The sequence below is a fragment of the Aspergillus multicolor genome (genome assembly GCF_047715735.1).
Source record: "Aspergillus multicolor strain CBS 133.54 unplaced genomic scaffold BDW74scaffold_29, whole genome shotgun sequence".
NCBI classification, from domain to species: Eukaryota; Fungi; Ascomycota; class Eurotiomycetes; order Eurotiales; family Aspergillaceae; genus Aspergillus; species Aspergillus multicolor.
In genome coordinates this window covers 7,875-35,732 of record NW_027395980.1, presented here as the reverse complement: position 1 = coordinate 35,732, position 27,858 = coordinate 7,875, and the positions used below count along the sequence as shown (strand labels likewise).

Here is a 27,858-nt window from a genome sequence, read left to right as displayed (position 1 = left end):
CTTCACATGGTGGATTGCGACGTTGATCATGTCCGGTCACTACTTTAGGGATTGCGGCGTCTTTACTTTATAACTTTTATCGATGTTTTATAGCTGCTTCGGATCCAAAGCCCGCGAGTTGGTTATACATACATCAGCCCGCTGGCTCGCCTGATCCTGTTCATAAAAGTTGGAAGGAAGGACCCTCCTGGGCGCAAGGCAAATGTAATTATTCTCAACGGCACCGTTCATCGTCGCAAGAACATCCGTCATTCTTTCAACCGTGGTCAACCTGTCGGCGTTGGGGATTCTGTCCCGGATCCCCTTCTGCCGCGAGAAGTTGAGTATGCGCGCGGCCACTGCGGCGCCGATCATAGTGGCATACGACATCCCGGAGAGTGGTCGGACGGCGAAGAGGGAGAGAGAGAATCCGCCAATCTAGATTCAGCTGGAGGCTGGCGCTCGCGCTCTGGTGGTTCTTTCACCGAAAGCGTTGGCGACGGCGAGTGGGCAGCGCCTGATTGTGGTTTTACAAAAGCAGGTTCTGTGGAATAGAAATTCGAAGCCTGCAATCCGTTTATAGAGGAACTTTCCGACGCACATTCCTTACCAGAGCAGTCCCAGCTCGATAGGATCGTGAATTAACTCCGTGCAGCTTGTGATTAAGATTTGCGTATCATCGACTCTCTTGAATTTCCCACCCAGATCGGACATTCACCACTAGGTAGATTGGCAATGCACGGTGGTCGGGGCGCCAATTGGCCCTTCATTCGTCCCGGTACTATCACGCAACAAACATTCAACATGGTCGGTCGCAGGCTTAGACAACTCTCTAAAATCTTACAAGCCTGGCAGGAGGGATACTGTACGGGAGGGGAGCGGGTGAAATCTCGGTTGTTGAAAAAGCTTGCACATCATACCTAACTTCAAAAATGCTTGTTTCATTCAATACACGCTCAATCCTGGAAGAATAACTTGTCAAGTGTCTTCGACGTTACTTGGGGGACTGGGTTACCTATGCCTTAGTCCGTTGCATTAAATCTAAACAACGTAATGCCCAGTAAAACCCCAGCATTCCGACCTTGGAGGCCCGAGGAGACGCCATCAAGTGGACGTCGGGGTCCAGGCCAATCTTGGGAAACTAAGGTAGTCCGTTGACCATGACACGGTGCTGGATTCAAGCGTGTTTCATGGCTGTAACCCCACACCTTGCATATAGGTACGTACCCTATACGTCCGATGTCCGATCGGGTATAAAACCCTATGAATCAGGATCGGACTTAGGCTACGTGCAACGGACCGATGCCTCAACGACCTTGAAATAGCTCTACCGCTAAGAACAGTGCTTCCTGGGCATTAGGCCAGCTGCTCGGACATCGGTCGGGTGTCTTCAGAAGCGACGGGATTATTCACGTGGTACTGCAGCAAGTACACCAACCACACCGGGCCCGGACACTGCAATATCATGATAAAGTAGCTCCTCCACTGTCAACTACATCTCCCAAGGTCATCTACCAATAACGAGAACAGGGAAATACCAAAGGCTATGGCGTCCCAACCTCGTCTCAAACTCGCCCTCATTGGCCTTGGTCGCCTGGGTGCAATCCGCGCCCGCATTCTGTCGTTCCAACAGCCGCGCATCGAGCTCGTCGCGGCATGCGACACGAAACCCGGTAGTAATGAGTGGGCTGCGAACAACCTTCCAGCCTCCGTACAGTTCTTTGCGGACCCGGAGGATTGTATGCAGAAGAGCAGTGCGCAGGCGGTGCTTATCTCAACGGCTACGGCTACGCATGCGCCGCTTGTTATGAGGGCGCTGGAGTTAGGACTGGTGAGTTTGCCGCATCTGACTCGTTCGGAATGTTGAGCTAATGCTTGTTTGGTGCTCAGCATGTTATGTGCGAGAAGCCCATCTCCGTAGATGTTGCTACAACACAAGAAGTTCTGGCGAAGGCTGCCTCAAAGCCGCATCTGAAGTTCTTAGTGCCGTTTTGCCGAAGATGTGAGTAGCCATTGGCGCATTCCTTTTGTACTTTGAGCTGGGTTGACTTTCAGTTTGCTAGACGACAACTCCTACCGCGCCGTAAAGGAAATGGTCGAAAAAGGCGACCTGGGCACAATCCACGCCGTCGAAACCTCCTGCCTCGACCAGCAAGATCCAACCGGCTTCTTCGTCCGATTCTCGGCACAATCCGGCGGGATCTTCGTTGATATGGGTGTGCACGATGTGCGTCCCCTCGTCCCCCTTCCACCCCGTTTCGTTCTCAGCTAATATTATACACCTGATGTAGATCGACATAGCCCGATACTACCTAACCCCCTCCTTCAGTCTCCCCCCAGGAACAAAAAAACAAGTCAACCGCGTAATCGCCTTTGGTCAGCGCGCCGTCTACACCGACCTCGCTCAGTCCCAGGACGCCGACAACGGTTGGGGAATGGTCGAGTTCGCCAACGGGTCCATCCTAACCACGCACGTCGGGCGCACACTTACAAACGGCTTCGAAGGGGGTACGCGCGTCTGCGGGATGAAAGCCCATACTGTGATTAGCGGGAACTCAGCGCTCAACCGCGTCGAGGTCCGTGATGGGCATGGGGTGCGCACGGAGACGACGCCCGATGCGTTCGCGCTGTATGACCGGTCTTTCGTGAATGATCTTGCGGAGTTTGCCGACGCAGTGCTTGATGGGAAAAAGTTGACTTGTTCTCCGGAAGACGCGTTCGAGGCCGCGAAGATTGCGGCGGCGTTGCAGTTTTCTTTCCGCGAGGGGGTGGCTGTTTATTTTGATGAGGAGGGGATGCCGATGCTTGAGGCTGGGAAGTCGTAGCTTGGTTGTAGCGAGTTAAAATCAATGTTGATTATTTGCATCGCTTTTCCTTTGGGCTCGTTATCATGTTGTCCGGGATTATATCTAGGTAAATAGCTGGATCTTCGAGTCGGCTGGGGACATATGAAGGCAAATCGACCATTCCAATCCATATTAGATACTCACTTCTTCCAGTCTAATTTTGATGACAAAACCCAAATTTACATGGAGGGTTGGGGTCATGTCCGGCCCTGCGGTCGAGCACCAAGGCAACCTTAAGTAACAGCAAGTGATCACTCTCAAAGCTGCGCAAGATAATCAGCAACAATAGGCCACCAAGGTAAGCTTAAAGCATATTTAAGCAACTATAAAACTCTTACAAGAGACCAACAGACGGGGATGGTAGACTCTCTACTACCTGACTAGCCATTGGAATTCACGCGGTCGAACGTAAGTATCTATTGCTGATATGCGCCTGGGGATCTATATCTAAGTGTTTCCATAAAGTTAGTCTTTGGGGATTTATTCATCTACCCATGTGGAGCGGGAGCATCCAATATATCCTGCAGAAGCATCGGGTCCCAAAAGTCCTGCCCCTGCACCTATCGTCATCTCGTCAGAGGCCAGCTCAGAAGCAAATACTGACAGTAGAACTAAAACGTACCAGTCCCAGCCCATCAGTCACTGCGAAATCCGGAATTGAGGTGGTTATATCGGCAAACCCAGGATTCAAGAAACCGAGACCGAAGTTCTGGTCGTCGGGTGACGGGTTCGAGCCCGTATCTACAGCAGCGCCTGAGGCTTCACCGTGCTGTATAGTCCATATAATGTGCTTATCAGCTCGCTCGATGAGCCGTGTCCGCCAGCCGAGGAGCTCAACGTCTTCGCTTCCCTGCCTGTCTCTACCCGTCTCTTGTTGGTTATCACGCTGCGAGTGGCTAGAATGTGCGTTGGACACCGCGGAAATCTTAGTCGAGGCGCGAGAACGCAATTTCATCAGCCACTGCAGGTTCCGGCAGTAGCGAGGCGTATTTGCGCCGTGCTGGATTAACGAGGTGAAGAGGCTAATGGCCATGTCGAGCTGTGTGAGGACGAAGGTTGCCATGGGGTTCGCCGGATCCCGCAGTACTAGCGTTCCTAGGCATAGCGCGGATCCAAACACATGAAACTACAAGGCAATGGATTGAGTTTTGGGAGTCTTGTAGATATTTGTTCGGACGGTGGACTTACCCATAGGTTCCATTGCCTAGTGCTGACAGCGGGAAAACGGGTATGAATGTCATTGACCAGGGTGATGATAATCTTATTAAGACGTCAGTTCATCTCGCTCAACGGAAGAGGGACTAGACGGGGCTACTTACCGCGCAGCGTTCTATCACAGTGAGAAAAGAAAGCGCGTAGACAGACTTGACACTGTCGCCATTATCTGCGTAAAGTGCCTTTGCATAATACGGACGGTGGAGATTGATGATGGTTTCGGAGATGTTCAGCGCAAGATTCATTTGCTGGTCATTTTAGAATTAGCTCTCAGGTAAATTTTAAAATATCCAGACGCACTTGGAAGGATTTCAGGATCAGTCTCTGTGACGGCTCTGGAGAGACCTCAATCGCAGCTTCAAACTGAGGGTAGCGTGAGGGCATTGCAAGCAACGCGGCTCGACTGCGGATTGAGAATGGGAGGGCTTGTTCAAACTCAGCGCTATGGTAGTCAGCGTGTAAATCTTTCGTGAGTAGATTTAGATGGCATACAGTCTGAGATCGAGGTCTATGACGGCGGAGTACGCGGGTTGTTGCACCTTCATCGCCATATTAAGGATCCTAAACCGGGTTAGTTACAACTAGTGGATGCAGTGAGATGCCTACTCGGATGACAGTTGCGAGAGTTCGAATCGGAGAATAGAGTAGCTCTTTTCACCGTTTGCGTTAGGCGGTTCCGATGGGAAGCCAACGTCACAGTGCTCTGGGTTGATGGCAGACCTAATCAGACTGAGTATTGTAGAATGTAGAAAAGACAGGCTTGTGCCGTCTTACGGTCTTGAGAAACAATGCGCCTGAAAGATATCGGCGGAGTTGCACTCCCAGAACACCTTCCGTCGTTCCTCGACGATGTCAGGCGGGAGGTTCCAGCGGGTACCGTCTCGATGCATGCCCATCTAGATAGCAGTTAGTACTAGGTGGTCTCTCCTTTAGAAACTATGCTTACGGCTTGAATCAATCGCATAACAAGACCCCACAGCGGCCAGGCATTGTCACCGCGCCCACCTTTGTCCAACATCCTACTTAATTGTCACTAACGGAAAGGAGTCTGTCGGAGCTTACGCACAGATGCAGGTGGGCCATCAGATGCTGGTAGCAGTTAGCGACTTGGAGAACTGCGGTTGGAGAGAGAACTAAAACCCACTAAGGTCTGCAGCCCTGGGACCATGTTGTTGGAAAGGAAGTGCCCTTTGACAAGGGCTTGTTCAGAGAGGTGTAGCCATTCCTCGGCAGAGGGATCGTAGTTGGGCATCTCAATGTTGAACATGGTGCCATGGGCTAATATGATAAAGACAAGCGCTACCTCCTGCGGGTTGACAGAGGGAGTCATGACGACCGCGTCTACGAGGTGATAGACCCGATCAAACGTTTTCTGAAATCCACCCTTGGGAGCGACATCATGGCTATGCCTTGTTAGAATTCCATCTATCACTAAGGCCGCTGGAAACTCACTGCCAAGAGCAATAGCGGTAATAGGATTCAACCAGAGTCTCAGCCTCCTCTTTGGGCGGGAGGCGTGACAACAGTTCTCGAGTACTGATGTGGGCTGCTGAAGCATTGAATGGGAAGGCGATGGGAGGGGTCTGGAACGCAGCAGAAGCTTGAGGTATTTTTGGCGAGGGGGCGCGAGTGAGTGGTGGGCTTTCGGCTCCATCTTGTGCTTCTGTCTAGCATAATGTTCTAGCATTTGCATTAACCCCCAAGGAGTATACTTACTTCTCTCAACCATTCGCTCCCTGCGGTCGGGCCCAAGTACTTGGACCGGCCTCCTTTACCTAACATCAATGTGCCATATGACCCACTTTCGCCGACAGTCTGTGAGATGGAACTGCGGTGACTTAAGCCACTAGGTCTGTTTGGTTCGTTGTTTTCGGATCCAGCTCCCTGGTCAGAAGCCGCTAAGGGAGACGTGTGTACAGGCGCTGACTGTAGCGCGCGGGCCAGAACGGCCAGTTGTTCGAAGTCACCCCGCCTGGTGGTCAGGTTTCGCTGCTGACTCGGAGTGGGGTCCAGATAATTCAAAGTACAACTGGGAGTGTCACGTTGTGATGTCCCGTTATGGTGCGCCAGTCGTTCCTGCCGTAAGGGCTGGTGGCCAAGGTCAAGGGAGGTGGGTGAGAAGCCGCCACTTTCTTCGGGTATCGTCGGCGGTTGAGAATCTTGCCGCTGAACTGGACGCACATCGGATCCTCCACTTCAGCGCCGGTTAGCTGCCGTACTTCGTACTTTCTCAGGTGGATTGTGGGCCACAAACCGCGAGGGTGCTGGGGTACAGAATTCCACCCGGCGTCGGCGGACACAGTTCGAGCACGGCACTGGAATAGTCTTTCAGCCGAAAGATAATCTTCATGTGGACGGCATAGTAATTACCCTTCCGATCGCATTTCATTTTCAGCCTGCGACATTCTAACATCGGACATTAGCTCTGCCTCAGGACAGACCCAAGCATGGGTACCGACCTGCACAGCTGTGAGACGGCCGTTGCCGCCGCTGCTTTTTGGTCACCCTCGGTTCATCATCAATCTGAAGGTCTCTTCCCGAGCCTTCGGGTCTTGAATTGATGGTCATTGTATGATGTGAATTCGCGAGGAGGGGAGAAGTGAGGGGCAAGTTCTCCGATGGGCAATCATTTCGCCCGGTCATGTGACCATAACTCGGACTTACTTGGCTGAGTCATCCGGCCTATCTCCGGTCCCTCAGACATAACAAGACGCTGAGCCCTAGAAAAGAGAGAAGAGAAAATGTCGCCGATGGACAGAGCATGCAAACATCTAACACCTTACTGTCACCATGGCACTTGATATGCATGCATCCTTCCCCGGCAGCAATGCCACCATTTCCGACATCAAGCCGCAGGTCCTCGCCCGCGAGCTGACGCCTCCCCCGAAGCCTCCAGTCGACGACAACTTTATGTACGACTTCAAGTACAATCACTCGCTTCCGACATCAGAAGTACTGGGAATAGAGGTACCAACCAATTGCAATGCCCAGAAAGAGGCTGAGGCGCTCGTGGCGCGGCTCACGGAGACCATGGGCACCGGCAATGCCCAAGCATTCGCTGACCTATTCCTCGAGTACGGTGTCTGGCGTGACAAACTTGTCTATACATGGGACTACCGCACGTTCAACTTCCAGCCGGCTATCCTCAAAGCAGCCAGCAGCCTCTTTCCTCGCACAAAAGCCACCAACTTCAAATTCTTGACACCGGCCCCCACCATCGCCCGTCCTTACCCAGACTTCGCCCAGTTGCAGATCGTCGTGTCTTTTGAGACCGAGCTTGTGCTTGCTTCCGCAGTGATTAACGCTGTTCTCACCAATGACGGCTGGAAGATCTACACGATGCACACCGTTGCCGAAGAACTCAAGCAATTCCCCGAAGTCTCCGTTGCAGACGGACACATGACCGGCCCCGTGAGCTGGGAAAAGCAACGATCAGCGGATGTCGATGCAGCAAACCCAGAGGTCTTAATCATTGGGGGTGGCCAGAACGGTCTTGCACTGGCCGCCCGCTGCAAAGCCCTCGGCATGGACACCCTCATCATCGAGCGCAGCGATGAGATCGGCGACGTCTGGAAGAAGCGATACGAGTATCTATCTCTGCACTTCCCCCACTGGGCTGACGACCTACCCTACTTCCCTTATCCCAAGCGGTGGCCGACGTACACCCCTGCGCAGAAGCAAGGCGCGTATATGGAGTGGTACGCTTCGGCACTGGAACTGAATATTTGGACAAAGTCATCTGTCGTCAAGGCGGAAAAGGATGCTCAAAAGAGCTGGACTGTTACCATCAACAAAGGGGGTAATGAAACACGAACTCTCCACCCGAAACAACTCGTCATGGCCACATCCCTGTGCGGCGTCCCCTACACTCCCTCCGTGCCTGGTATGGACTCGTTCAAGGGCACAATCCGCCACTCCACAGCCCACGACAGCTCCGCCGCCTTTGTCGGGAAGAAAGTCTGTGTCGTGGGCACCTCCTCTTCAGGCTTCGACACAGCCTTCGACGCATCCCGTCGTGGCATCGACGTCACCCTGCTTCAACGATCACCTACCTACATCATGTCCCTGACGCACTCTGTTCCGCGCACAATCGGCTCATATGCGCCCGATGCGGCTGGCAACAGACCAAGCCTGGAGGAACAAGACCGGCTCTTCTTCGCGATGCCCATCGGACCAGGTGAGGAACTTGCGCGTCGGAACGCCGCAGTTCTCGAACAGCTAGACCGTCGTCTCCTCGATGCACTGCACGAGAAAGGTCTCAAGACCTGGCGCGGCCAGCGTGGAACAGGCGGGTCTACCCTCGGCCAAACGCGCAACGGGGGCTTCTACTTCGACGCGGGTGCATGTGAGCACATCATCAACGGCAAGATCAAAGTTGCACAGGGGTACATCGAGCAATTCACTGAGAACAAAGTCATTCTCAGCGGTGGCCGCGAACGCGAATTCGACCTTGTTGTTTTCGCAACCGGGTTCTGGAATACCATTGACTCTGTGCGAGCGACATTGGGCAGTGACATTGCGGACCGCTGTGGTCCTATCTGGGGAATTGATGAGGAGGGGGAGTTTAGGGGTGCGTATCGTGAGACTGGGGTCAAGGATTTGTGGATCATGGTTGGGTATTTGCCGTATACTAGATTTCACAGTAAGTTATTGGCGATGAGGTTGAAGGGGTTGGTTGAGGGGGTTTCGCCCGCACCGTATAAGGATTAGATATGTTCTTTGACTCCGGAATGAAAATGTTTAAGTTCTAACAAGCTCTGTGGGTTTTACCTGATCGCACCAGCTGCAGATAGCTTTTCATTACATCTTCCATCGTGCTCATTTGCCATCCTTGCTCATTTCGATAGATTATGGATTCTCGGTACCTATCAAGTCTTACACTCGAACAAAACTATATTCCTATTGTGACTCTTGGTCTAATAAGGGAACATATAGATTGGTAGAGTGTATTACATACCATGCAGTTCACTGCATTATGTAGGTAGTCCTCCGATAGCAGCTCTGTCTTTACCTACAACAACCCATGGCACCTTCATCCGGTAGTCATTGGGTGGGACATTGACAAGATATGGCACCAAATGAGATGATAGGGGTCGATGGTATAGGTAGCATTGATGAAGATCTATGATCTAAATTCACCACAACTACCATATCTCTATGATGGGTATGCACATAGATCTAGCGGAAGCCGGATTTAAATAAAGTACGTATACGCAATGGCCCTATTGCAACCCTGGCTCAAATTTATCTCAAAGAACTGGATATCTAGAAAACTCTAAGCAGGCCCATACCAATTGCTAAAACCCAGATCCCACCCCCAAAGCGGCGTATTGATCCTCTTCGCTTTCCCCTTCGCCGCCAACCCATCAAGAACCTCCAACTCCTGCTCCCAAAGCTCCACGACCTCAAGATTACTCTTGATCCTCTTCTCACTAACACTCTTCGGCAGAACCACAACCCCCTTGTTAACATGGTAACTAATCAACACCGTCGCAGGGGAAACGCCCTTCTTCTCCGCGATACCTTGGATCTCGGCATCCTCCATAATCGGTGCACCAGTCGACCCGAGGGGTGAGTACGCCTCTAGCAGAATCCCTAACCCTTCACAGTAGGCCCGGAGTTCATGCTGCGGGAGGAACGGGTGCAGCTCGACTTGGTTCACGGCTGGCACGACAGTCCATGTCTTAGAGAGCTCCTCCAGGTACGGGATTGACCAGTTTGCGACCCCGATTGCTTTCGCTTTTCCGCTGCGGTAGATTTCTTCCATTTGCGCCCAGGTGCTGCTCATGGACCAGCTGCGGTCGACGGAGCGCGTTCCGTCCGGGTTTGTGGGGAGGAGGGCGCTTGTTTCGTTCTATGGCTGTTAAGTTTGTGGGATTGGGTATGGTAGGTAGGGTATAGAAGGATTTGGGGAGGGACGGACCGGGACGAGACGGACGGGCCAGTGGATTAGCTGTCAACTGGTGTCAATTTGATTCTGTTGAGATGGGTGGGTATTCGATGGCATACGTAGAGGTCAAGATAATCCGTCCCCAGCGCATCGAGAGTCTTCTGTAGACCTTCCTTGACGTTCGGATGGTCCGTGTTCCACAGCTTGCTGGTGATGAAGATTTCGGAGCGAGGAACACCGCTGTCCCTTATGCCTTGGCCGACTTCGTGCTCGTTGCCTGGGTCCCATGTTAATACCTACCACATAATACCCTGGGTTGTAATGGGGAATACTGGCATACCATAAATCCTGTATATCTCGTTAGCGGTAACTGCATCGGTACGATCTTAGAGCAAAGTAGACTCACAAGGCGGCATCAATATGTCTATAGCCACTCTTGAGAGCAAAGGATACGGCCTGCGCAACCTCGCCCGGCTCTGATTTCCATGTTCCCAGACCAACGGCGGGGATCAGAGCGCCCGTGTTGAGTTTGAAGTGGGTGGGGGGTGCCATTTTGCTGTTGCTTAGCAGTAAGGTCCGTGAACATTTAGGTAAGATTCAAGACCTTTGGCATCACAATGATACTAGGCTTTACGGGCTTTAAGCCAAGCTGAGGCTGGGGCTTCCCGAATCGATGGTTTCCTCAATGGCCGGGCCGTCCTGCTCATCGAGAATCCTTGGTTAGGCCAAATGTCGACGCCGACGCCGACGCCGGTGCCGATCAGCCCTAAGTGCCGATTAAGTCCGATACCAGAATAGTTCGGTATCGGCGTTACTCCCCCGGTCCGCCCTACAGAGCACAGCAACAGTACCTGTATCCTACGGAGTATATGACAAGGAGGAATGATGTGGTCTGGAGTATATGCTGAAATACATTTGTTTATGATGTGGTTGCGGATAGTTATAGACTGGTATTTCAACATGGCATGGGAATATATATTTTCCCTGCTTTCCCTCACACATTGACTTGGCATAGCGTAAAAATATTATATTGCAGACAGATTATACTTCGACTTGAATTACGAAACATTTAATCAGGATATATAATGGTAGTGACTCTCAATCATCGCGATTCCAGCAACAAGTAAATCAAAGAATTCCTCTTTAAACGCTGTTGTAACGGTGGTCCTTCTTAAGGTTATCAAAGCACCAACTTCGCGAAAGCCCACTACATTCTCTGCTATAAGTAATCTTGGAAGGTATCTAATTACAGCCAAACAGCATGCTTAATCCCCCCCTCCACCCCCTCAGCTAGTCCAGCAACCTTTGTCCAAGCATCCCCCCTCTCCCCACTAATCTCATAAACCTCCACACCGCCACCCTCCTGCCCAGCAACAACAACATAGCGCCCATCACCACTAAGCCTCATGCCACGAATGACATCAACATTTGTGCGGACGTGCTTGATTTTCTGTACTTGCTTCCCGTCGTCCGAGAGCAAAATGATTGCCACAGCGTCTCCGGGCGGTAGTTGAGCGTCTCTAAATGCAACTCGAACCACAGGATTCGTGTCGTGGAGGGCAATGTGCCGTTCCCATCGATTGCTGACGTAGAGAACATTCGGAATTGACGGATGTATACATATCTCAGCGGAATCCATACTCGATGCATGGAACGGTTGGACACTTGGCGGAATGATATTCGGTGCGAAGCCGGGTATGGGCTGGATACCCTCTGCGGGACCATCGCACGCAGAGAGGTCGAACGCGATTACTGTGTGCGAGAGCTCGCCGATCACATAAATGAGTTCCTCTGTCACCAAAAGTTAGTATAGGTGCGGTGAGTCTGGAAAGAAGGGTCCATACCATCCGGCGTAAAAACAGCATGTCTCGCGCCCGTGCCCGGCGGGCATTGCAGCCAGCCGGCTATTTCAAGATCCATGCCGTCAGTTGCGCGCCGGAGAATCCACACCCTGTCTGAGCCGAGATCTGGGGCGTAGAGCAGGCCCTTGTTATCTTCGAGGATCTGGTGGATGTGGCATTGGCGCTGGCGAGATTTGATGGGGCCGTGTCTGTCTGCGCTCGAGGCGTACGGGAATGGAGGAAGGAGTTCTGTTCGGGGCGTATCTTTGAGTAAGAGTTGTTTTTGTTTGGTGGTTGTGATGGGGTATAGCGCGATGGAGCCACCTAGGTACTATATGCATGAGCGCCACTGGTTAGCAAGAAAACGGAGGGGTGAAAAAATTGGATTGGTTGAACTCACAGTAGCGAGCGCAAGCGCAGAGCCATCGCATAATGTTATAACTAGGAAGCAAATCCCTTTAGCATTGATGAAGCACCCTGCACACCAATATACTACTCACAGTGCCCTGGAGCACCTAGCGTCGCCTGCTGGCTTGTAATACTGTAAGTCTTTGCATTGTGGTCGATCTCGAAGGTGTACAGTAGGCCCGACTCGTCGCCCTCGGAAAGCCCAATCGAACGGTCAATGCTCCCTTGAGACGAAACTGGTTCTACCCAGGAGGCATTGTACGGAGCGGGATACTCGGCGAGGATATTCAGTTCTTTCTTGGTGAGGTCAAGAGAAAGAGTGGTGAAGGAGGCCCGGTCGCCGGATACTAAAAGCTTATGCTGCATAATGTACCTGGTAAAGGGTTCAATAGAAGCGAATGGATAATTTCTTTCCAACTCACTATATCATTCGAGCAATCCAAATAGGCTTGCAAGAGCCTTCGGGCAGCGGACCCTGAGACTGTATTGCGTTGCTGGTCAACTCTACTAACGCGGTCGGACATACTGATCCCCTTATGTCCGGTTTTAGGGCTACGACTGGATACGTCCGATCGGCATCGACCTCACGCGATACCTTACCTAGGTACTGATCTGACCCGCAGAAATGGCAAGGTATCGCATAGCATAGTACAGGGCTCGTCATTGATCCGAAGGGACTTAATGCTTCTTTCCCGAACCTGCCCGATTGCAATTCTGACGTGGCTTGCCGAGTGCCTTTAACTATGTAGAATTTGCGGGGACCCAGGGCGCCCACAAATGATTCCAGCATGGCATAAAGAGTACACCTGCATCCAGGCAACACGATCACCTACAGGCAGGATTAGCGTGCTGAGCTCATGAGGTAGACATTTTAACCAAGACTTCGTACACTGTACGGCAACCGTTGTGTGGACCTATGGTACCAGTAGACCCTTACACAAAACGTATTGTCAATAAAGCATGAAATACATGTATGGGTACACGCTATCCTTATCTGACTAGGCAAGCTGACCTGTAATGTATCAGACTGTAGACCAAGGACCAGCCAAGGCCGTGCTTACAGCGCAACCATTATCTCCGGCAGCGATATGTCTAACCTACGCGTGGGGGGAAGGGGATGCCACCCCCACGCTCAAATGCCAGCGTCAGGGCATATCCATTGTGTGATTTGCCATCTCACAGTACTGGTGGCTTGGAGTACCCCGGCCGGGGTACCCCATCTGCGACCCCCACGTTCTACCATAGTAGTATCAACGCCCCCGGACAACGTATATAAACATACATCCACCATACGTCCAATATCCCGGGTCGGATTCAACAATGGAGCACGATTTTACTAAAGACCCAATGCCCGCCAAAGATGACAACCCAACCCTTGAACACGATGAAGGCGCCATCTCCACTCTTCCTTCTTACGGCCCAAACGGAATCCGCGGCCTCGTGAGCTCCCCCTACGTCCTAGGCGCAGCCGGTCTCGCCTCCCTCGGCGGCTTCAGCTTCGGCTACGATCAAGGCGTAATCTCGATAATCAACGTGATGCCGCAATTCCACACCGCAATCCCAGGGACAGAGACCGAGTTCGGCAAGGGGTTCATGACAGGCATGTTACTGCTTGGTGCGTTCGTGGGGTGCCTGTTCATGCCGGACCTGGCGGATCGAATTTCACGGAAGTGGGCGCTTACCGTTGTGGTCGTTATATTCGATGTTGGGGCCGTTATTCAGACGGTTGCGAGGAGTTATGGGGTGCTCGTGGCGGGAAGGGCGATTGGGGGTGTGGGGGTTGGGACGTTGGCGATGGTAATCATATACTATTCTTTCCCCTACCCTCCATTCCATTGACTGTATACCGGAATGATCTTGCTAATATGTGTGCAAAGGGAGCCCCGCTCTACATAGCCGAAATATCCCCCCCACACCTGCGCGGGACCCTCCTCGTCCTCGAATCCATCTGCGTGGTATCCGGGTCGGTCATCGCATACTGGATAACATTCGGGACGCGGCTCATCGACAGCGAGGTTTCGTTCCGCCTCCCCTTCGGACTGCAGATGGTCAGCGCGACGTTGTTGGGCATATTCATCCACTTCTTCCCGTACTCGCCGCGGTGGCTTGCCCTGGTCGGACGAGACGACGAGTGCCTTGCGAGTCTGAGCAAGTTGCGCGGGTTGCCGGCGTCAGACGGCAAAGTGCAGGCTGAGTTCAGGGGGATCGTCACGGAGGTGAAATTCCAGCAGCTCATTGAGACGCATCAATATCCTGATACTCGCGGAGTTAAAAGGCAAGCGCTTCTCTGGGCGAGCCTATTCAACAAGCGGACCTGGAAGCGGACTATTGTCGGCGTGGGCGTGACCTTCTTCCAACAGTTCGTGGGCATCAATGCGTTTATCTACTACGCGCCGACGCTGTTCGAGTCGATTGGGCAGAAAGGCGATATGTCGCTCATTCTGTCGGGCGTGTTTAATTGTCTCCATCTGCTTACGGTTATCATCTGCTTCCTGATCATTGATAAAGTTGGTCGACGGCCGCTGGCTATCTTTGGTGGGTTCGGCATGGGCGCTTGCTATATCGTTATTGCGGCGCTGTCTGCTGTGTACGGGTCGCAGGGGTGGACTAATACCTCTGCTGGATGGGCGTGCGTGGCTATGGCGTTCTTGTTCATCCTGATCTTCGGCAACACGTACTCCCCTCTTGGATGGGCTTTGCCGTCTGAGGTGTTTCCAAATGCGATTCGGTCGAAGGGGGTGGCGTTGTCGACGTGTGTGAATTGGCTAAGCAACTTCGTTGTTGGGCTTGTCACGCCGCCAATGATGGCGGATATTACCTACGGCACCTATATCTTCTTCGCGGTGTGGTGTGTGCTTGCCGGTATTTGGGCTTTTTTCCTTGTGCCTGAGACGAGTGGGAAGACGCTTGAGCAGATTGATGAGGTCTTCGGGGATGTCAGTAGCCAGGAGGAGAATGAAATTATGAGGGAGGCGGAGGCGGCTTTTCTTGGGAGGGAGGGGTTGAGGATGTCCAGTGTCTAAGTAAGATTCAGATAGGTTCCCTCACTTGATGCAAGGTGATACAAAGTCAGCCAGAATATGGTCTAAGTTACTCCGGATTTTGAAGGTCTTGGTCTATAAAGTCTATTATTGAAAAAAGCGCACGATAGCACAAGTCTACCTAGCGAACGAACGAAAATCTATAAGTACACTGTCCGGCAGCCGAAACACCTGGCTCCGTCTCAATTCAACTCAGCTCAGCTAGAGTCCAAGCTTAGAGCTTTCCCTGACCAGCATTGTTAGGAACGCTCTGGGCAGCACTGTACGCACTCGCACTAGCAACATTCTTGCCCTTGAAGTTAGCAAGGAATCCCTCATCCGCCTGGCTGAAAGAGCCCGAGGATCCAAAGCCGTTAATCTGGCACGTGTGTCCCAGGTAAGAAGAGCAAACGGCGTTAGTGCCAGTGTTGGGAGAAGTGAAAAGGTTACCAGCAAGACTGCTGGCCTCAACAGGCGCATTGATGTTCTGGAAGACATTGCCCTCAGCGAGGACAGAGGCACCGGCACCAATCTCAAACGCGTGCCCGGTGCTGTCGTACCAGTAGTTGTTGACGGCGTGCAGGAGCGTGTTGCCGCCGACCTTGGGGCTGCGGCCGGAGAAGTGGTGGATGTAGTTGCCCTTGAGCGTGACCATGTCGTTCGAGCCGTCCAGGTACAGGCCCCAGTAGTGGTAGCCGTCGCAGGTGGCGGACCAGTCGGAGACGCCGTTGAAGTAGTTGTTGGAGATGGTGACGCGGTTGCAGGCGTTTGTGCCGAGGACGATGTGCTGGCGGGCGATGCGGGCGGTCGTGACGTGGTCGATCCAGACCATGTCGACGTCGTTGAGGGTGATGGCATCGCCGCCCCAGACGTACTGCGGGTTGATGTCGGTGATGGCGATGTTTCTAACGCGGTTAGTAGGGGAAAGATAGGAAGGGGGGATAAGAAGACTCACTGGACGATGACGTTCTGGGCGCCGTTGACGATGCGGATACCCTTGCCCTTGATGGCGCCCTTGCTGCCCTGGCCGATCAGGGACTTGTTGGACTTGACGGTGATGCCGAGCATGCCGGCGGCGTCGCTGTTTCTGTTAGCGGGGTGATGCAGTGTCAAGGAGTGGCCGACTCACTAAGTGATGGTGGTCTGGGGAGCATCCGGCTGGTAGTTGTCACACCAGCCGTCCTTGTTAATGGCGAGCTGGCAGCCAGACGCAGTGCCCCAGGGGGAGCAGCCCTTGGCGGTGGTGGTGCCCTCGGTGCCGCGGAAGTCGAAGCTATACGAGTTAGTTTTATCTCAGTAGAAGAGTTTGGCGGACGTACGTCTTGGTGAGGACAATGACACGGGCCTCGTCATCGCCAAGGTAGGAGACCAGCTCATCGTTGGTGCTGGGGTAGACAGGAGAGGCACTGCCACCTCCAGTCACGCCCTTGGCAAAACCCTCAGCGGCGCCAGATACACTGGTAGCCGCGGCGGTGGCGGCTGCAGCCAACAAGGTAAATGCGGAAAACTTCATCTTGCACAAAGTTGATGGTGCTGAGGAAGTTGATGATGATTTCTTCTACAGGGATCTTAGCCACCTTTTATAGCTGTGCCTCACGCCATGCGAGTCGATAAAGTGCTGCAAGAGCCGAGGATATCCCTGCAGTGGCGTTCGGTGGAGTCTACAGGTGCGTTGTATAGATTAATGGGGACCTTGATTCCACCGATTCCGCCCCTGCTTTGGGCTTAGTCGGATCACCCTTAATATCTTCCGGAGATTGAAGGTTTCACTGGGCTGAGAGATGTCTCACCGGCTCTTTGGAACTGTGGGTCACCGTCAGTTTCATGACAGACGGAATCCTGCTGCTGCGAGTCGCTAGCGAACCCCTGCCAGACACCAAAAGATGCAGGAAAATGATGAAACTTGTCATAAGAGAGGCTTGATTTGTGTGTGTTTCCATGGCCATACCCCTTACATGCTCATACCCCTGGACGATTATTCTCTATCTCTCACCGATATGGTTGGGCTCCACCGGCATCCGATGACAGATTAAGGAGTGGGCCCGATAGTGCTCGCTAACTCAGAGGAGTCTAAGCTAGAAACCCTGGTGTCCTGGGATAAAAGACTTGCAATATGATGTCAATATACAGTGGCCGAGTTGATTATCCCGAGCTCGGGAATATCCTCCAGGGGTTCAATAGTCGAACCCTGTCCCTGATGATCCTGTTGTTCGTCTCAGATGTCCTATTTGCCGATCGGTTTGTTGACATGCACATCTTAACCCCAAGAATACCTTGACTTTGTCGATCAAAATGATCAACTACTATAGATTTAAGCTCTACACCGATCCATGCGTGGATATCAGCCATCGTTGCCAAGCATCGTGGCTGCAGCCCTTCTCTAGGCAAGTATCCACGCTGTTCCCCTGCCGAGCTTCGAGATGCAGAGCTATCGTACGTTAATCTATCGTATATTAAGTCTAATTACTGACATTTTGACAGAATCTTGGTGCGCGATATAAGCCAAGAGGACCCTCGGGAAACATTCGGCGCATCGGATGACCCTCTCGACAAACTAGGTACGATTACGAAGTATGCGGGACCTTAATACTGGCCATAGTATGGAGTCAGATCCTCTGAGACCGCATTTTCAGTTTTCCCATGAAACTGCGGAAACTCGGGTATCGAAATATTGCATATCTTCCTCCTATGACATTGAGAAAAATCAGCCCTACTCCTATCAAACTCACCACATAGCATATATACTCACACACCTCTCTTCATGCCGGAGTACTATCAACCTCCGATCCGACTAGTTCAGTGGGTGCTCTGCCAAGTTGCGGTAAGACATTCGCGCATACCTGAGCCGGGCTCTAAATCTGCCGGCTCCATCGGACGATATCCTATTCCATAAGCTGGGCTGGGCACGCTCCGCGGATTGTAGGGTTTAGCGTACACGGGATACATATTGCCACTTTATGATTCCGCGATTCTATATGAGCAACATAGATTGCAAAGAGCGGTGTAATGCCCCGGGAATATTACCTTAGCTCCCTTGCGCAGGATGCTCTAAAAGTAGTTTATAAAGGGATACTATAAGTTAGGAGGAGTATGCTAGTTAAGGGTTATTATAATATTATTATATATATTACTTACCTGCAGTAAATCCTCTAGGTAGACTTTATCACGGAGCTAGGTAAATATTTAACACTATAAGACCCTTAGTCTAGAATTAATTATTATAAAGAAGGTAGCATGTTAGAAATTCCTAGTTATTAGGCTTATTAAAAATATTAAAGAGGATAAACACGCGTGGCTTAATAAGGTAGGAGAGGAGTATAAAGAGGTTAACAGCCTTGCAGAGGACCTATGCCGCTAGTATCCATAGGATAGCTAAACTAAGTATTAACATTGCTATTATGGTATTTAGTTAAAAAGAGCGTTTAAGTACTAGGTAATATCTCCAGCCGGCACTGGCCATTTATAGTTTGCAAAGGACGGCTTGAATCCGGGCTAAAATAAATAGCATGCTGCGTTATTGCCACACGCCGACTGGTTAGTAGTATGGTGGGTGACCACATGCGAATCCTAGCTGTTGTATGTTTTTTGTTTGGTGTGTTTGTGGTGGTAATGGCCGTAGAAACCCATATGCAAGACAGGACAAGGATTAAATAGCATTAGCATAAGGTTAAATATGTTATAGTTTTACTTTTACTTTAAATTGGCTGGAGAACCAGTGGCTTTGTAGATTTTAATACTTAAGCACAAAGTTACCATGTTGATATTAAAATATTTAAGCAAGTGTATATAATGTATTATCTTCCTTATTATTTAGTAAAGTTACCAGTTGATTTTACCCCCATGATTAACTTCTGCTAATTAATTAGAGTTAAATTCAAAAGAGTTCTGGGTGGCTAGACCTTCCTAGGCTGGCAGGAAGAATAGGTCTAGTTTAAAAAAGTATTTAGCTATTTATAAGGACTCCACACTTTCTTTTCTAGTTTCCCAACTTTGTTTCCCAACACCCGGTTTTTATGCTGAAATACAGGATTTCCTTTGGATTCCAAAGGCTCTTGAACTGGATTAAGTACAGCTGAGCGGACGGGAAGCCCTGTTCTCGGCACTCTGTGGTCGTATGTACTTCAAGTGTTCATTATTATTATTATCAAGAGAAACCCCTTGGTTGAGATTGTCGTTAACGAAGTACGGAGTGTGATAGATAAGGTGAGATTGGGTTTACTAGTACCTCGCAATATCTCTGAGCGCACGTAGCAGGGTCAACTTCGGCTTGAATTGACGATCGGAAAGCTTTTCCGAATAACCTTCTTGAGGCGTTCTGTGTTGAATCGACGGAACATACATGTGTGTGTATGAAGAAGTTCCCGTCAAACAGGCAGGTAGTCAGTTTGGCGAGTTGTCTAACTCCCTGCCCCCAGGGGTCAGTAGGCGGCCGAGAAAGAAGGCAGAGGGACATACTGCGGTTGGGGCCATTGTTGTCTTTATTGGTCCCCTACTTGTTAGCTATAGTCGCGCGAGCTCGGTGCCACGTATTATATATTCCTCTACCCTGGATCGGCAAATAAAAGTGAGTTAGGGAGGATGGTGTGCCTAGAGCGAGAATCCCCGAATCATATTGATGTTTATTCTCCTTAGTCAGTATGCTATTAGCTATTTCCCATGTAATTCACAAGGCTCTAGTGCTACCGCGCTATCTTTGCATGCTGTCGCTGCGGTAATGTGTCGCATACCCCCCATGTACCCGCACGGGGGCCGGTCAAGATTGTCGTTCTTGCCGTGGCCAAGGACATTGCGTCCAGATGGACCAGGAGACAATATGACACTCCTAATCCGCGTGCGGAGAAAGACCGGCGCGAGGAAAGTGGAGTAGGAAGGCCTATCAAGGTCAATAACCGGGCGAAATCGACCGGCATATAGTCATGGACAGAAGCTGTACCACTCAAGAGCCAGGTAGAGCGTACCCCAGCGTCCAGAGCGGCCACGTTTGTATTCCGCGAGTTAACCTCAACGTCACCAGCAGGCGTAACCTCCCCACCCCCAAGAATATTATACCCATGATAGGCAGTGGACTGTGTTGTACCCCTGAGGCGCTGCACGGACTCAAGGATCTGGCAGTTTGGAGCCTTAAGGAGATAGCGCCCCCCATTCTGTACGTAAGTCAACGGTTGAAGACCACGAGGAAGTGATGAGGCCAATTGACTAAGATTAAGATAACAGAAATCGAGAATATCCGGCCAGATTCGCCGACCAACAGATGCGAACATATGTACTACATGCATTTTGGCAACATTTTTGCTGAGGCGGTGCAGTCTGTTCAGGCGGGTTAGTGTTGACTGGTGTGGAGCTTTCTCTGCCATAACATGTATGCCAGTGATCAACGTGATAAGGGTGTTCAACCGAAACCAGGGCAGGGAGAATGTGGCAGTACCATCGAAACCGAACGTGTTGCGGAACTAGAGACAACCGCCAAATCGCTGCAAAAAGACGATACAAAAACTATGGACCTCAAGTGGTTGCCCGCTATCAGCGGCCATACGTTTAAGCACAGCAACAAGGTTAAACACGCGGATGTGTGCAGCATCCAGGTGACGCCAATCGGTTATGATTTTATTCGACACTAATCATACAGAAGACTGGGCGCACGGGTGGGGACCAGTACTGAACCGCGGCCCAGATCCAGGTCATCGCCGTTCTGTAGACAGAACAACTCAACTGCGGCTTCCACGCACTCGCCCATCTGACACCCGGAAAGCTCAGGGTAACGAATATGGGGCTTTCGCTCATTTGAAGCATCCTCTGCCCAGCGATGGGCGTGCAAATTGTGGCCTTCGTTGTACGTGGTGGCTTCGACAGGCTTGAAGCCAGGGCCAAGATAGCGATCCGATGCGACTGGTTCAACGCAGACGTGACCTAATACCGCCACAGATTTAAGCTTCATCCATCAAGGAACAACCAAAACGCCGCCGGGCGCATTATTCCAGCGGAGCCAGCCTGGACAGAGTCAAAGCTGCGCCTCCGAAAACCCAGTACTCGGCCGGCCGTTTCGCAATGACAAGTATTTCGATATCATCACCCGGGTACCATTTACGCGCATAAGCAGGTATATATCCGGCACGCGGATCATCATTGCAACCGGGCCGATAGCGCCAACCGTACGTCGCAGCACCACCGGGGAGACAGCCCAAGATAAGGGCCTGAGCTGCAATCTGTGGCATGTCGTAAGGAATATACACCGGCGTATAATGATGGTGTAACTCAAGCGCATCGTCAATGGTAGAAAAGGCCGGTGAGACGCACATTCCACCCGGGCACATTCGGCCAATTAGCAGGCGTGGTATCGGACTCGCAACAGCGAACGGCTTGAAAATACGCGTGAGCAGGCCTCGCAGCGGAGCGGTGGTTGCCTCGAACTGGCCAACGGCAATGGTAGCCATAAGGTTAGGGGCCAGACTTCCAGTTCATCTAATGTTCTCGTAAGCTGCATGCAGTAGTAGCAGACCATCACGCTTAATACTATCGGTATAGTCACTGTTCTTAGTGACTGGGACCGACGCGTTGAACGACGCAGGGAGTTGTGGACTCGACACTGGCACGGTAGTGACGTTTGCGGTCTGACTTTTGAGTAATATTGCGATAGAAGGCCGGATTAATGTCATCCTCACTGGCTTCCGCAATGTATTGTTCCTTGGGCATATGGACGTCAGCCTCAATCTGATCACCATTGGTCTTGGTGTTATTGCTGAAGCGACGATTGCACTGAGTTGTAGTGGTTCACAGTCCCCATGCATACACTCTTCCCAAAAGCCGCGAACAATTGCAGACCTGTCTACTACAGCTCAACCAACGAGTAGACATGCTCTTCGAGCTCTCGCTGAGCCTGGTTTTATTAGTCCAATTGCATAGCAATATCATTACCCCGGATGAAGTGGTGGTTATACCCACATCAGAGACACTCGCCCTCGACGTGGATGTGGGTAACACTTCTCCGGCTATTGAGCATTTTGTGGACACTTATAGGACAGTGATTGCAGCAATTCAGTCAGGTAATAACACTGGATATGAGTAGCAAGTCATAGATGAGCTTGTACTGCGTCTGAAATCTCATATTGGACGGGCACCCAGTCAGGGGCCAAGCCCGAGCGGTCGAATCGCATTAAATCAAAGCATCTTGTTCAGGGATCCCTTATAGGCCTACGCCACTGACTTGGAATGTCACTTGATCTGTGGAAACTCAACTTCATCTGCATACTGAGCGACGCAGCGACGAAGAACCTGAAAGGTATGGAAAGGGCCCTCCTGCAGTGTGGAAAGAAACTGCGTCTCCATAATGCCTCGCCTAGTCAGTACAGCTTGCACCCTGTTATGGTATGTGCCAACCCTTTCGCACGGCGTGATGTCAACACCATGGAGCGGGGTTTGAGTATTGATAAGGCCATTGCCAGTGTACTGGTAAGCCTCTTCTGCTAACAGGAACACTGGCAAGGGGAACCATCTTGATTTCAGACACTCGCAGGCTCTCAAGATAACAACATTCGACCTATACGACGTTCATATCGACACCTATGAGAAAATCGTCTATTAAGTTCCTACGCCCTTGGCAGCTATTAGACCCCCAATCGTGCCACTGGCACTATCGCGACAAGAAGAACCCTTGGCAAACAATGTAGCGGGGGAGTGTGAAATTAGTATTCGGTATGCGAATGGATCAATTCAGATTTATTATCCACGTCTTCTGACCCTCGTTAGCGGGTTAACTACCTATGCGGAGCGCGAAACACTGCACCGCGAGTTCTCCATATATGGAAAAGTCACCGATATTCTAGTTTGCTGTCCCCAACCTCTCGTAGTGTCTGAAACAGAGCTATCACTGACTTGAGGTCGGGACTTGGTTCGATACAGAGAACACGGGCAAAAAATACAGCCCATCTAATGTGACGGGCGATATAGACTTTATCGTGTGAGTGGCAACTCCAAATTCATTGTCTAACTACAGCTCAGACAGGACAGCAACAATCACTTATTCTTGGCCTGATGAGGCAGAATATGCCTGTGTTAATATGGACAGAACATAGTATGCCGATTCAATATTAGCCAAATTCAACTTGACCCCGGCTGACGCCTTTCAACACTCCTAGGTTTGATGGCGAAATTATAAGCGTGCGCCTTGTACCTAGACAGCCCACTGCGCCTGAGACTTCTCCTGTTCATATCAGCGACGGCCTATACTCCAGGTTCGCCTAGTAGCATGTTAGTCTATATTAGTGCCATTGATAGCATTTTTACTTTCCTACTCACAATCATGAGGCATCATCCCGCCTAATCAATGGCTAATAACTAATGAACTATGGAAGGTACGTACAATAAATAAACAAGGGGAATGAAGGGATCGAGGTCTATTTGAACATGGCCCTGGAACGAAAAGCGTTAGCCGGAACAACGCTTGGTGATTGGGTGAGTGAGGTGAAGTGATAGAAGCTCTGGTTTCTTTGTACACGGAAGCCGCGGATGAAGGCCCTTCTAACATACCCACAAAGCCACCACAGTCTTATACCAGATTTATTATTACTGGTTTTGAGCAGAATCGTGCTTGTACCTCCGTTTTCTAGGCCTGATGCACACTTTTCTGAGTGCGACTCCTTCCGGATGGGCGTATAGAAGGCCTGGGAAAGCATGTATATAATCAATGTAACCTGAGATGTTAAATTCCATGCATGCTTATAGTTATATAATATCATCGTGTTTGTAATCATGTGCGACCATGACACGGAGATATCGGCATACTTGGGGCACATCCGGCGGCTACCATATCGTATGCGTATCTACAACTAGTTATATAATCCGCCTACATCTATCTGCCACATGCAGCAGCTACTTGCATCCCTTACTAATGATTATCATCTTCTTTAGCCCTCATCTCCATCCTCATATTCATACCAACCAACATCCAAAATGACCACCCCAACCTTTCCCCCATATACGGGCAAACAATTCATCATTTTCGTCACCCCCCGCGTCGCGCCAGAGAACATTGAGGAAGTCAAAGCGGTGCATCGACCCTTATGGAAATATGTCACTACTGAGCCGGAAAACATTCTCTTTGACGTCTTCGAAGACCTCGATGCGCCGGGGCGATTCCGTTTTGTGAAAGTGTGGAATCAGGGATGAGATTGGTTTGAGACGGTTTGTTTAGCTTGCCTTAATGAATATATTGGATTTCATATGAGGATTACTGACATGACAATATGTAGGAACAAATCACGAAGCCATAGTATCGTACTCTATGAGAGGAAGCACAGCCGTTGTGAATTGAGGATAGTGCGTTGTCCCAACTCCTCGACCCGACACATTCCCCCTTCATGGGGCTCATTGATGATAAATGTAGGTAATTGTTGCTGATACTTGTCTTTTGCACGACAGAAAAATTCGAGTACTACGAGCGCACAGGTAAAGGATTTACCGTTAAGGGTAGATACCTCGAAGGTTAGTGCGGCATGGAATTGAATATGGCTGGGCTAGCCTCTATATGGTATAAGCATGGCGGGGGCAGGTTTCATAAGAGGTTGGATATGCCGATCAGCTTCTGGGAATAGGTACTTATCTTGTCTTTGTAGATCCCACCTCCGAGTTCTCCGCATTTACTCCTCCAGAATGATAGCACCTATCATTTGTGCTACCATTCGGATGCTTTATATTAGATCAATCCTTGTGGCTTTTGAGTCGATCGTTTTGCCATTACTCAACATTCGGTACGTGAATGTGCCGGGTTGACTGGTCCGTGGACAGGATCACTAACAAAATGCAATGTGAAGAGACAGGTAGCCTCGCTGGGCCGAGAAAGGACAACTTGGTCCATATCTAGGTACTGGAACCTACCTACTAGTCCCACTCGCGTGGGGAATTCTGCCCTGCAAACTGGCGGGGTATCAAGCATGGGGAACCGCTGGCCCCCAAGCGAAAAAGGGCGGGGAGTGCTGCAGTCACCAGTTGATGCTTAGAAGCGAGTCGTGACTCGTCTATTAGTTATGGCACTCCTTGAAGAAAGCCAGTACGAGATATGGAACTTATTGAATTAATCGCCACCATAGTCTCGGGAATCTTGTCTGAGCGGCGAGCAGAGGAAGCCGGTCGGCCGAAATTGTTCCTGTTCCTGTGCAATGACGTTGTGAATCCGGATGCGAACTCGGCCCACCTTCTCTGCAGGATATACGGAACGTGGCCCACGGGATAACCCATCGGTCCCATCGGATCGGTACGTCATCACCCTAGCCGACGGGCTATTTCACTGCCCCGTTCGCCTTTCCCCCATACATACTGCAAACTTCGTACTTTCTATCAACCAGAGTTCAGTCCACACTACACAACCACCAACAATGTCACCCACAACGAGAAAGATCGTCTGTTTCTCAGGTAAGCACTACAAACATCCACCTCCCCTGCCTAACACTCACACCCCCGCCTTCTCCCGCAGACTTCGACGGCACAATCTTCATGCAAGACACCGGCCACGTCCTCTTCGACAACCTCGGCTGCGGTGAAGAGCGCCGTCGCATCCTGGACGAGCAAATAAAGTCCGGGGTGCGCTCATTCCGCGAAGTCTCCGAAGAAATGTGGGGCTCGCTGCGCGTCCCCTTCGAAGACGGCTTCCAGATCATGCAGAAAGAGCTCGAGATCGACCCTGGCTTCCGTGAATTCCACCAGTTCTGTATAGCCAACAACATCGATTTTAACGTCATTAGCGCCGGACTCAAGCCGATTCTGCGGAAAGTGCTGTCTATATACCTTGGTGATGCCGAGGCCGCGAGTATCGATATTGTTGCCAATGATGCGCAGATCAAAGAGGATGGGTCGGAGTGGAAGCCGATTTGGCGGCATGATACCCCGCTGGGTCATGATAAGGAGTTATCTGTGAAGGAGGGTCGTGCGCTGGTTGCTGAGGAGGAGGGAGAGATCCCGCTGATTATCTTCATCGGTGACGGTGTGTCTGACCTGCCCGCTGCACGAGAGGCAGATGTTCTCTTCGCCCGCAGGGGCCTGCGATTAGAGGAATACTGCATTGAGAACAATATTCCGTACCATGCCTTTGACTCCTTTACCGATATCAGGCGCGAGGTTGAAGCGATCATGCAGGAGGACCAGCAGAAGACTGGCGGAGTGGGCAAGCCTGCCCGCTTCAATCCTCGTGCTAATATGTGGCGCCGTGTGTCGAGCAAAAAAGCCGTAAGTCTACCACAACTATTGATATTGCGCTTTATGCGCGTGCTGAGTTGTTGCAGGTTCCTCAGTTCGTTGCTGCCACACCGTCAAGAGAGGACAAGATGTTCCTGTGGCCTGAGAATTTCTCAGAATACGCACCGCAAGCCCAGACTAGCAATGTCCCGACTTGAATATGTCCAATCTGCTGATTTATCCATATAATATCACGACTTGTTGACTGACATCTAAATACACCTGTAAATAGAAAATAGATTAGATATATGTCACGAAACCTAATGAAAATACCATGACTGATTCCTCATTTGTTCATGCGACATTTCCCAATCGCACGGCTCTCGCAAAAACTGCCACTGAATGATTGTGGAGCGTGGAAATTTATAGGTATTTTATAAATATAGCTAAGTTCTTATAAAGGGTTTAAAGTATATATATATCAAGCCTTATAATTACCCCTCCCCCCTTTCTAAGGTCTTAGTTTCTTTAAAACTAGTTCTTATAGCCTTATAGCTAGTAAAAATGTAAGGCCCATGACATTGTACATAGCCCTTCCATAAGAACTTAGAGATATCCGCCGAGGATCTTCCGCGGATAGGCTAAGTTAGCACCCATGCTAACTCAGCGCGCACAGAGGATACCTGTCCTCCGCGAGGGGAGAGTTTTAATACCCAGTGTTAATCTTATAATAAAGCTAGTTTCTAAAAAAAGGCTTTTAAACCCTTTTATTCTTATTCTTTTAGGTATATTACACCCTTTTACACTATTTGCAAACCCCTTTTAAGGCCAAGGACCTTATAATTTTAATACTTATTAATATATTTAGTTTATAAGGGGTAATTTACACCTATGCCGCGAACCCGGTTAACCTCGCGGTAACTAGAAATAATCTCTTGTAAGACTATTTAGGGAGCACCTGTTTACCCCTTATAAAAAGGTTTATTTGCGGCTATTCACGAAGGCTTAATAAAATCTAACTTTAAAATTATTATATCTTTGCATAAGGGGGAGCCACCCCTCTTACAGCCGCTTAAGGAACTATTTCTGGAAGAACTTCGCGAGTAAGCAAGGTTATAAAAAAAGAAACTAAAACAAGCAAAGCTAATTTAATAACTTTATAAAAAATATATTATAAATAAGACTACTTGCAGGCATGTATAAGAAGGGTTAAACTCTTTTTTAATGCCTTTAAAAAAGAGAACTCTTATCTTGCAATTACCTAGTAAAAAGGATTAGTATAATAATAAAAGCTATATAAATTACTATGCCTTTATAAAAAGAGTTTAAGCCTTTAAAAAAACTAATGGTTTCTTGTTAAAAAAAAGTCTTAAACTTTATAGTACTTTATCTTAATTTAACACTGCAAGGTTTATAAAGCGTGGAGTTTAAAATATTAAAAAACCTAATATAAATAAACCTCCGCGAGTTTCTCCTTAAATAGTTAGGAAATCCCG

General features: G+C 50.2%; 10 protein-coding genes across 10 annotated transcripts; 5 read left to right on the top strand and 5 right to left on the bottom strand.

The window, feature by feature from the left end:
* Window positions 1-1,333: 1,333 nt before the first annotated feature.
* On the top strand, window positions 1,334-2,804 carry BDW74DRAFT_187212 (putative NAD binding Rossmann fold oxidoreductase; the record flags this gene model as incomplete). The annotated part of the gene is made up of 4 exons (XM_073731428.1): window positions 1,334-1,810; window positions 1,870-1,981; window positions 2,043-2,206; window positions 2,271-2,804. The coding sequence occupies exons 1-4, from the start codon at window positions 1,526-1,528 to the stop codon at window positions 2,802-2,804; spliced, it is 1,095 nt and encodes a 364-aa protein (XP_073580281.1). The 5' UTR covers window positions 1,334-1,525.
* Window positions 2,805-3,228: 424 nt separating this feature from the next.
* Window positions 3,229-6,608, bottom strand: BDW74DRAFT_187209 (uncharacterized protein; the record flags this gene model as incomplete). The annotated part of the gene is made up of 16 exons (XM_073731427.1): window positions 3,229-3,385; window positions 3,448-3,951; window positions 4,014-4,085; window positions 4,145-4,288; window positions 4,341-4,482; window positions 4,533-4,601; window positions 4,647-4,760; window positions 4,815-4,936; window positions 4,987-5,059; window positions 5,107-5,129; window positions 5,185-5,443; window positions 5,493-5,707; window positions 5,757-6,229; window positions 6,260-6,355; window positions 6,411-6,446; window positions 6,500-6,608. 16 exons carry the CDS (start codon window positions 6,606-6,608, stop codon window positions 3,314-3,316), a joined length of 2,523 nt encoding a protein of 840 aa, XP_073580280.1. The 3' UTR covers window positions 3,229-3,313.
* Window positions 6,609-6,830: 222 nt separating this feature from the next.
* Window positions 6,831-8,750, top strand: BDW74DRAFT_187208 (flavin-containing monooxygenase; the record flags this gene model as incomplete). Its single annotated transcript, XM_073731426.1, has 1 exon — window positions 6,831-8,750. The coding sequence occupies one exon, from the start codon at window positions 6,831-6,833 to the stop codon at window positions 8,748-8,750; it is 1,920 nt and encodes a 639-aa protein (XP_073580279.1).
* A 565-nt stretch (window positions 8,751-9,315) lies between these two features.
* Window positions 9,316-10,482, bottom strand: BDW74DRAFT_181562 (putative glycerol dehydrogenase (GCY1); the record flags this gene model as incomplete). Its single annotated transcript, XM_073730057.1, has 5 exons — window positions 9,316-9,894; window positions 9,964-9,993; window positions 10,050-10,207; window positions 10,271-10,278; window positions 10,337-10,482. 5 exons carry the CDS (start codon window positions 10,480-10,482, stop codon window positions 9,316-9,318), a joined length of 921 nt encoding a protein of 306 aa, XP_073580278.1.
* Window positions 10,483-11,176: 694 nt separating this feature from the next.
* Window positions 11,177-12,545, bottom strand: BDW74DRAFT_170019 (lactonase family protein; the record flags this gene model as incomplete). Its single annotated transcript, XM_073727091.1, has 4 exons — window positions 11,177-11,721; window positions 11,775-12,102; window positions 12,172-12,212; window positions 12,272-12,545. The coding sequence occupies 4 exons, from the start codon at window positions 12,543-12,545 to the stop codon at window positions 11,177-11,179; spliced, it is 1,188 nt and encodes a 395-aa protein (XP_073580277.1).
* Window positions 12,546-13,526: 981 nt separating this feature from the next.
* Window positions 13,527-15,202, top strand: BDW74DRAFT_170018 (sugar porter family MFS transporter; the record flags this gene model as incomplete). The annotated part of the gene is made up of 2 exons (XM_073727090.1): window positions 13,527-13,976; window positions 14,057-15,202. The coding sequence occupies 2 exons, from the start codon at window positions 13,527-13,529 to the stop codon at window positions 15,200-15,202; spliced, it is 1,596 nt and encodes a 531-aa protein (XP_073580276.1).
* Window positions 15,203-15,434: 232 nt separating this feature from the next.
* On the bottom strand, window positions 15,435-16,712 carry BDW74DRAFT_187207 (polysaccharide lyase family 1 protein; the record flags this gene model as incomplete). Its single annotated transcript, XM_073731425.1, has 4 exons — window positions 15,435-16,104; window positions 16,155-16,280; window positions 16,329-16,472; window positions 16,519-16,712. The coding sequence occupies 4 exons, from the start codon at window positions 16,710-16,712 to the stop codon at window positions 15,435-15,437; spliced, it is 1,134 nt and encodes a 377-aa protein (XP_073580275.1).
* Window positions 16,713-21,168: 4,456 nt separating this feature from the next.
* BDW74DRAFT_181557 (uncharacterized protein) lies at window positions 21,169-21,630 on the bottom strand (the record flags this gene model as incomplete). The annotated part of the gene is made up of 1 exon (XM_073730056.1): window positions 21,169-21,630. One exon carries the CDS (start codon window positions 21,628-21,630, stop codon window positions 21,169-21,171), a length of 462 nt encoding a protein of 153 aa, XP_073580274.1.
* A 775-nt stretch (window positions 21,631-22,405) lies between these two features.
* Window positions 22,406-22,778, top strand: BDW74DRAFT_181556 (uncharacterized protein; the record flags this gene model as incomplete). The annotated part of the gene is made up of 2 exons (XM_073730055.1): window positions 22,406-22,645; window positions 22,710-22,778. The coding sequence occupies 2 exons, from the start codon at window positions 22,406-22,408 to the stop codon at window positions 22,776-22,778; spliced, it is 309 nt and encodes a 102-aa protein (XP_073580273.1).
* A 2,747-nt stretch (window positions 22,779-25,525) lies between these two features.
* BDW74DRAFT_159714 (putative 2,3-diketo-5-methylthio-1-phosphopentane phosphatase) lies at window positions 25,526-26,683 on the top strand. Its single transcript, XM_073725500.1, has 3 exons — window positions 25,526-25,603; window positions 25,665-26,413; window positions 26,470-26,683. The coding sequence occupies exons 1-3, from the start codon at window positions 25,567-25,569 to the stop codon at window positions 26,578-26,580; spliced, it is 897 nt and encodes a 298-aa protein (XP_073580272.1). The 5' UTR covers window positions 25,526-25,566; the 3' UTR covers window positions 26,581-26,683.
* The last annotated feature ends 1,175 nt before the right edge of the window (window positions 26,684-27,858 follow it).

Bases quoted from the DNA above. Each gene is read 5' to 3' on its own strand.
- BDW74DRAFT_159714 (XM_073725500.1), top strand. From the start codon at position 25,567: ATGTCACCCACAACGAGAAAGATCGTCTGTTTCTCAG. The intron at 25,604-25,664 runs GTAAGCACTACA...CTTCTCCCGCAG, and splicing joins AAAGATCGTCTGTTTCTCAG to ACTTCGACGGCACAATCTTC. The intron at 26,414-26,469 runs GTAAGTCTACCA...GAGTTGTTGCAG, and splicing joins GTGTGTCGAGCAAAAAAGCC to GTTCCTCAGTTCGTTGCTGC.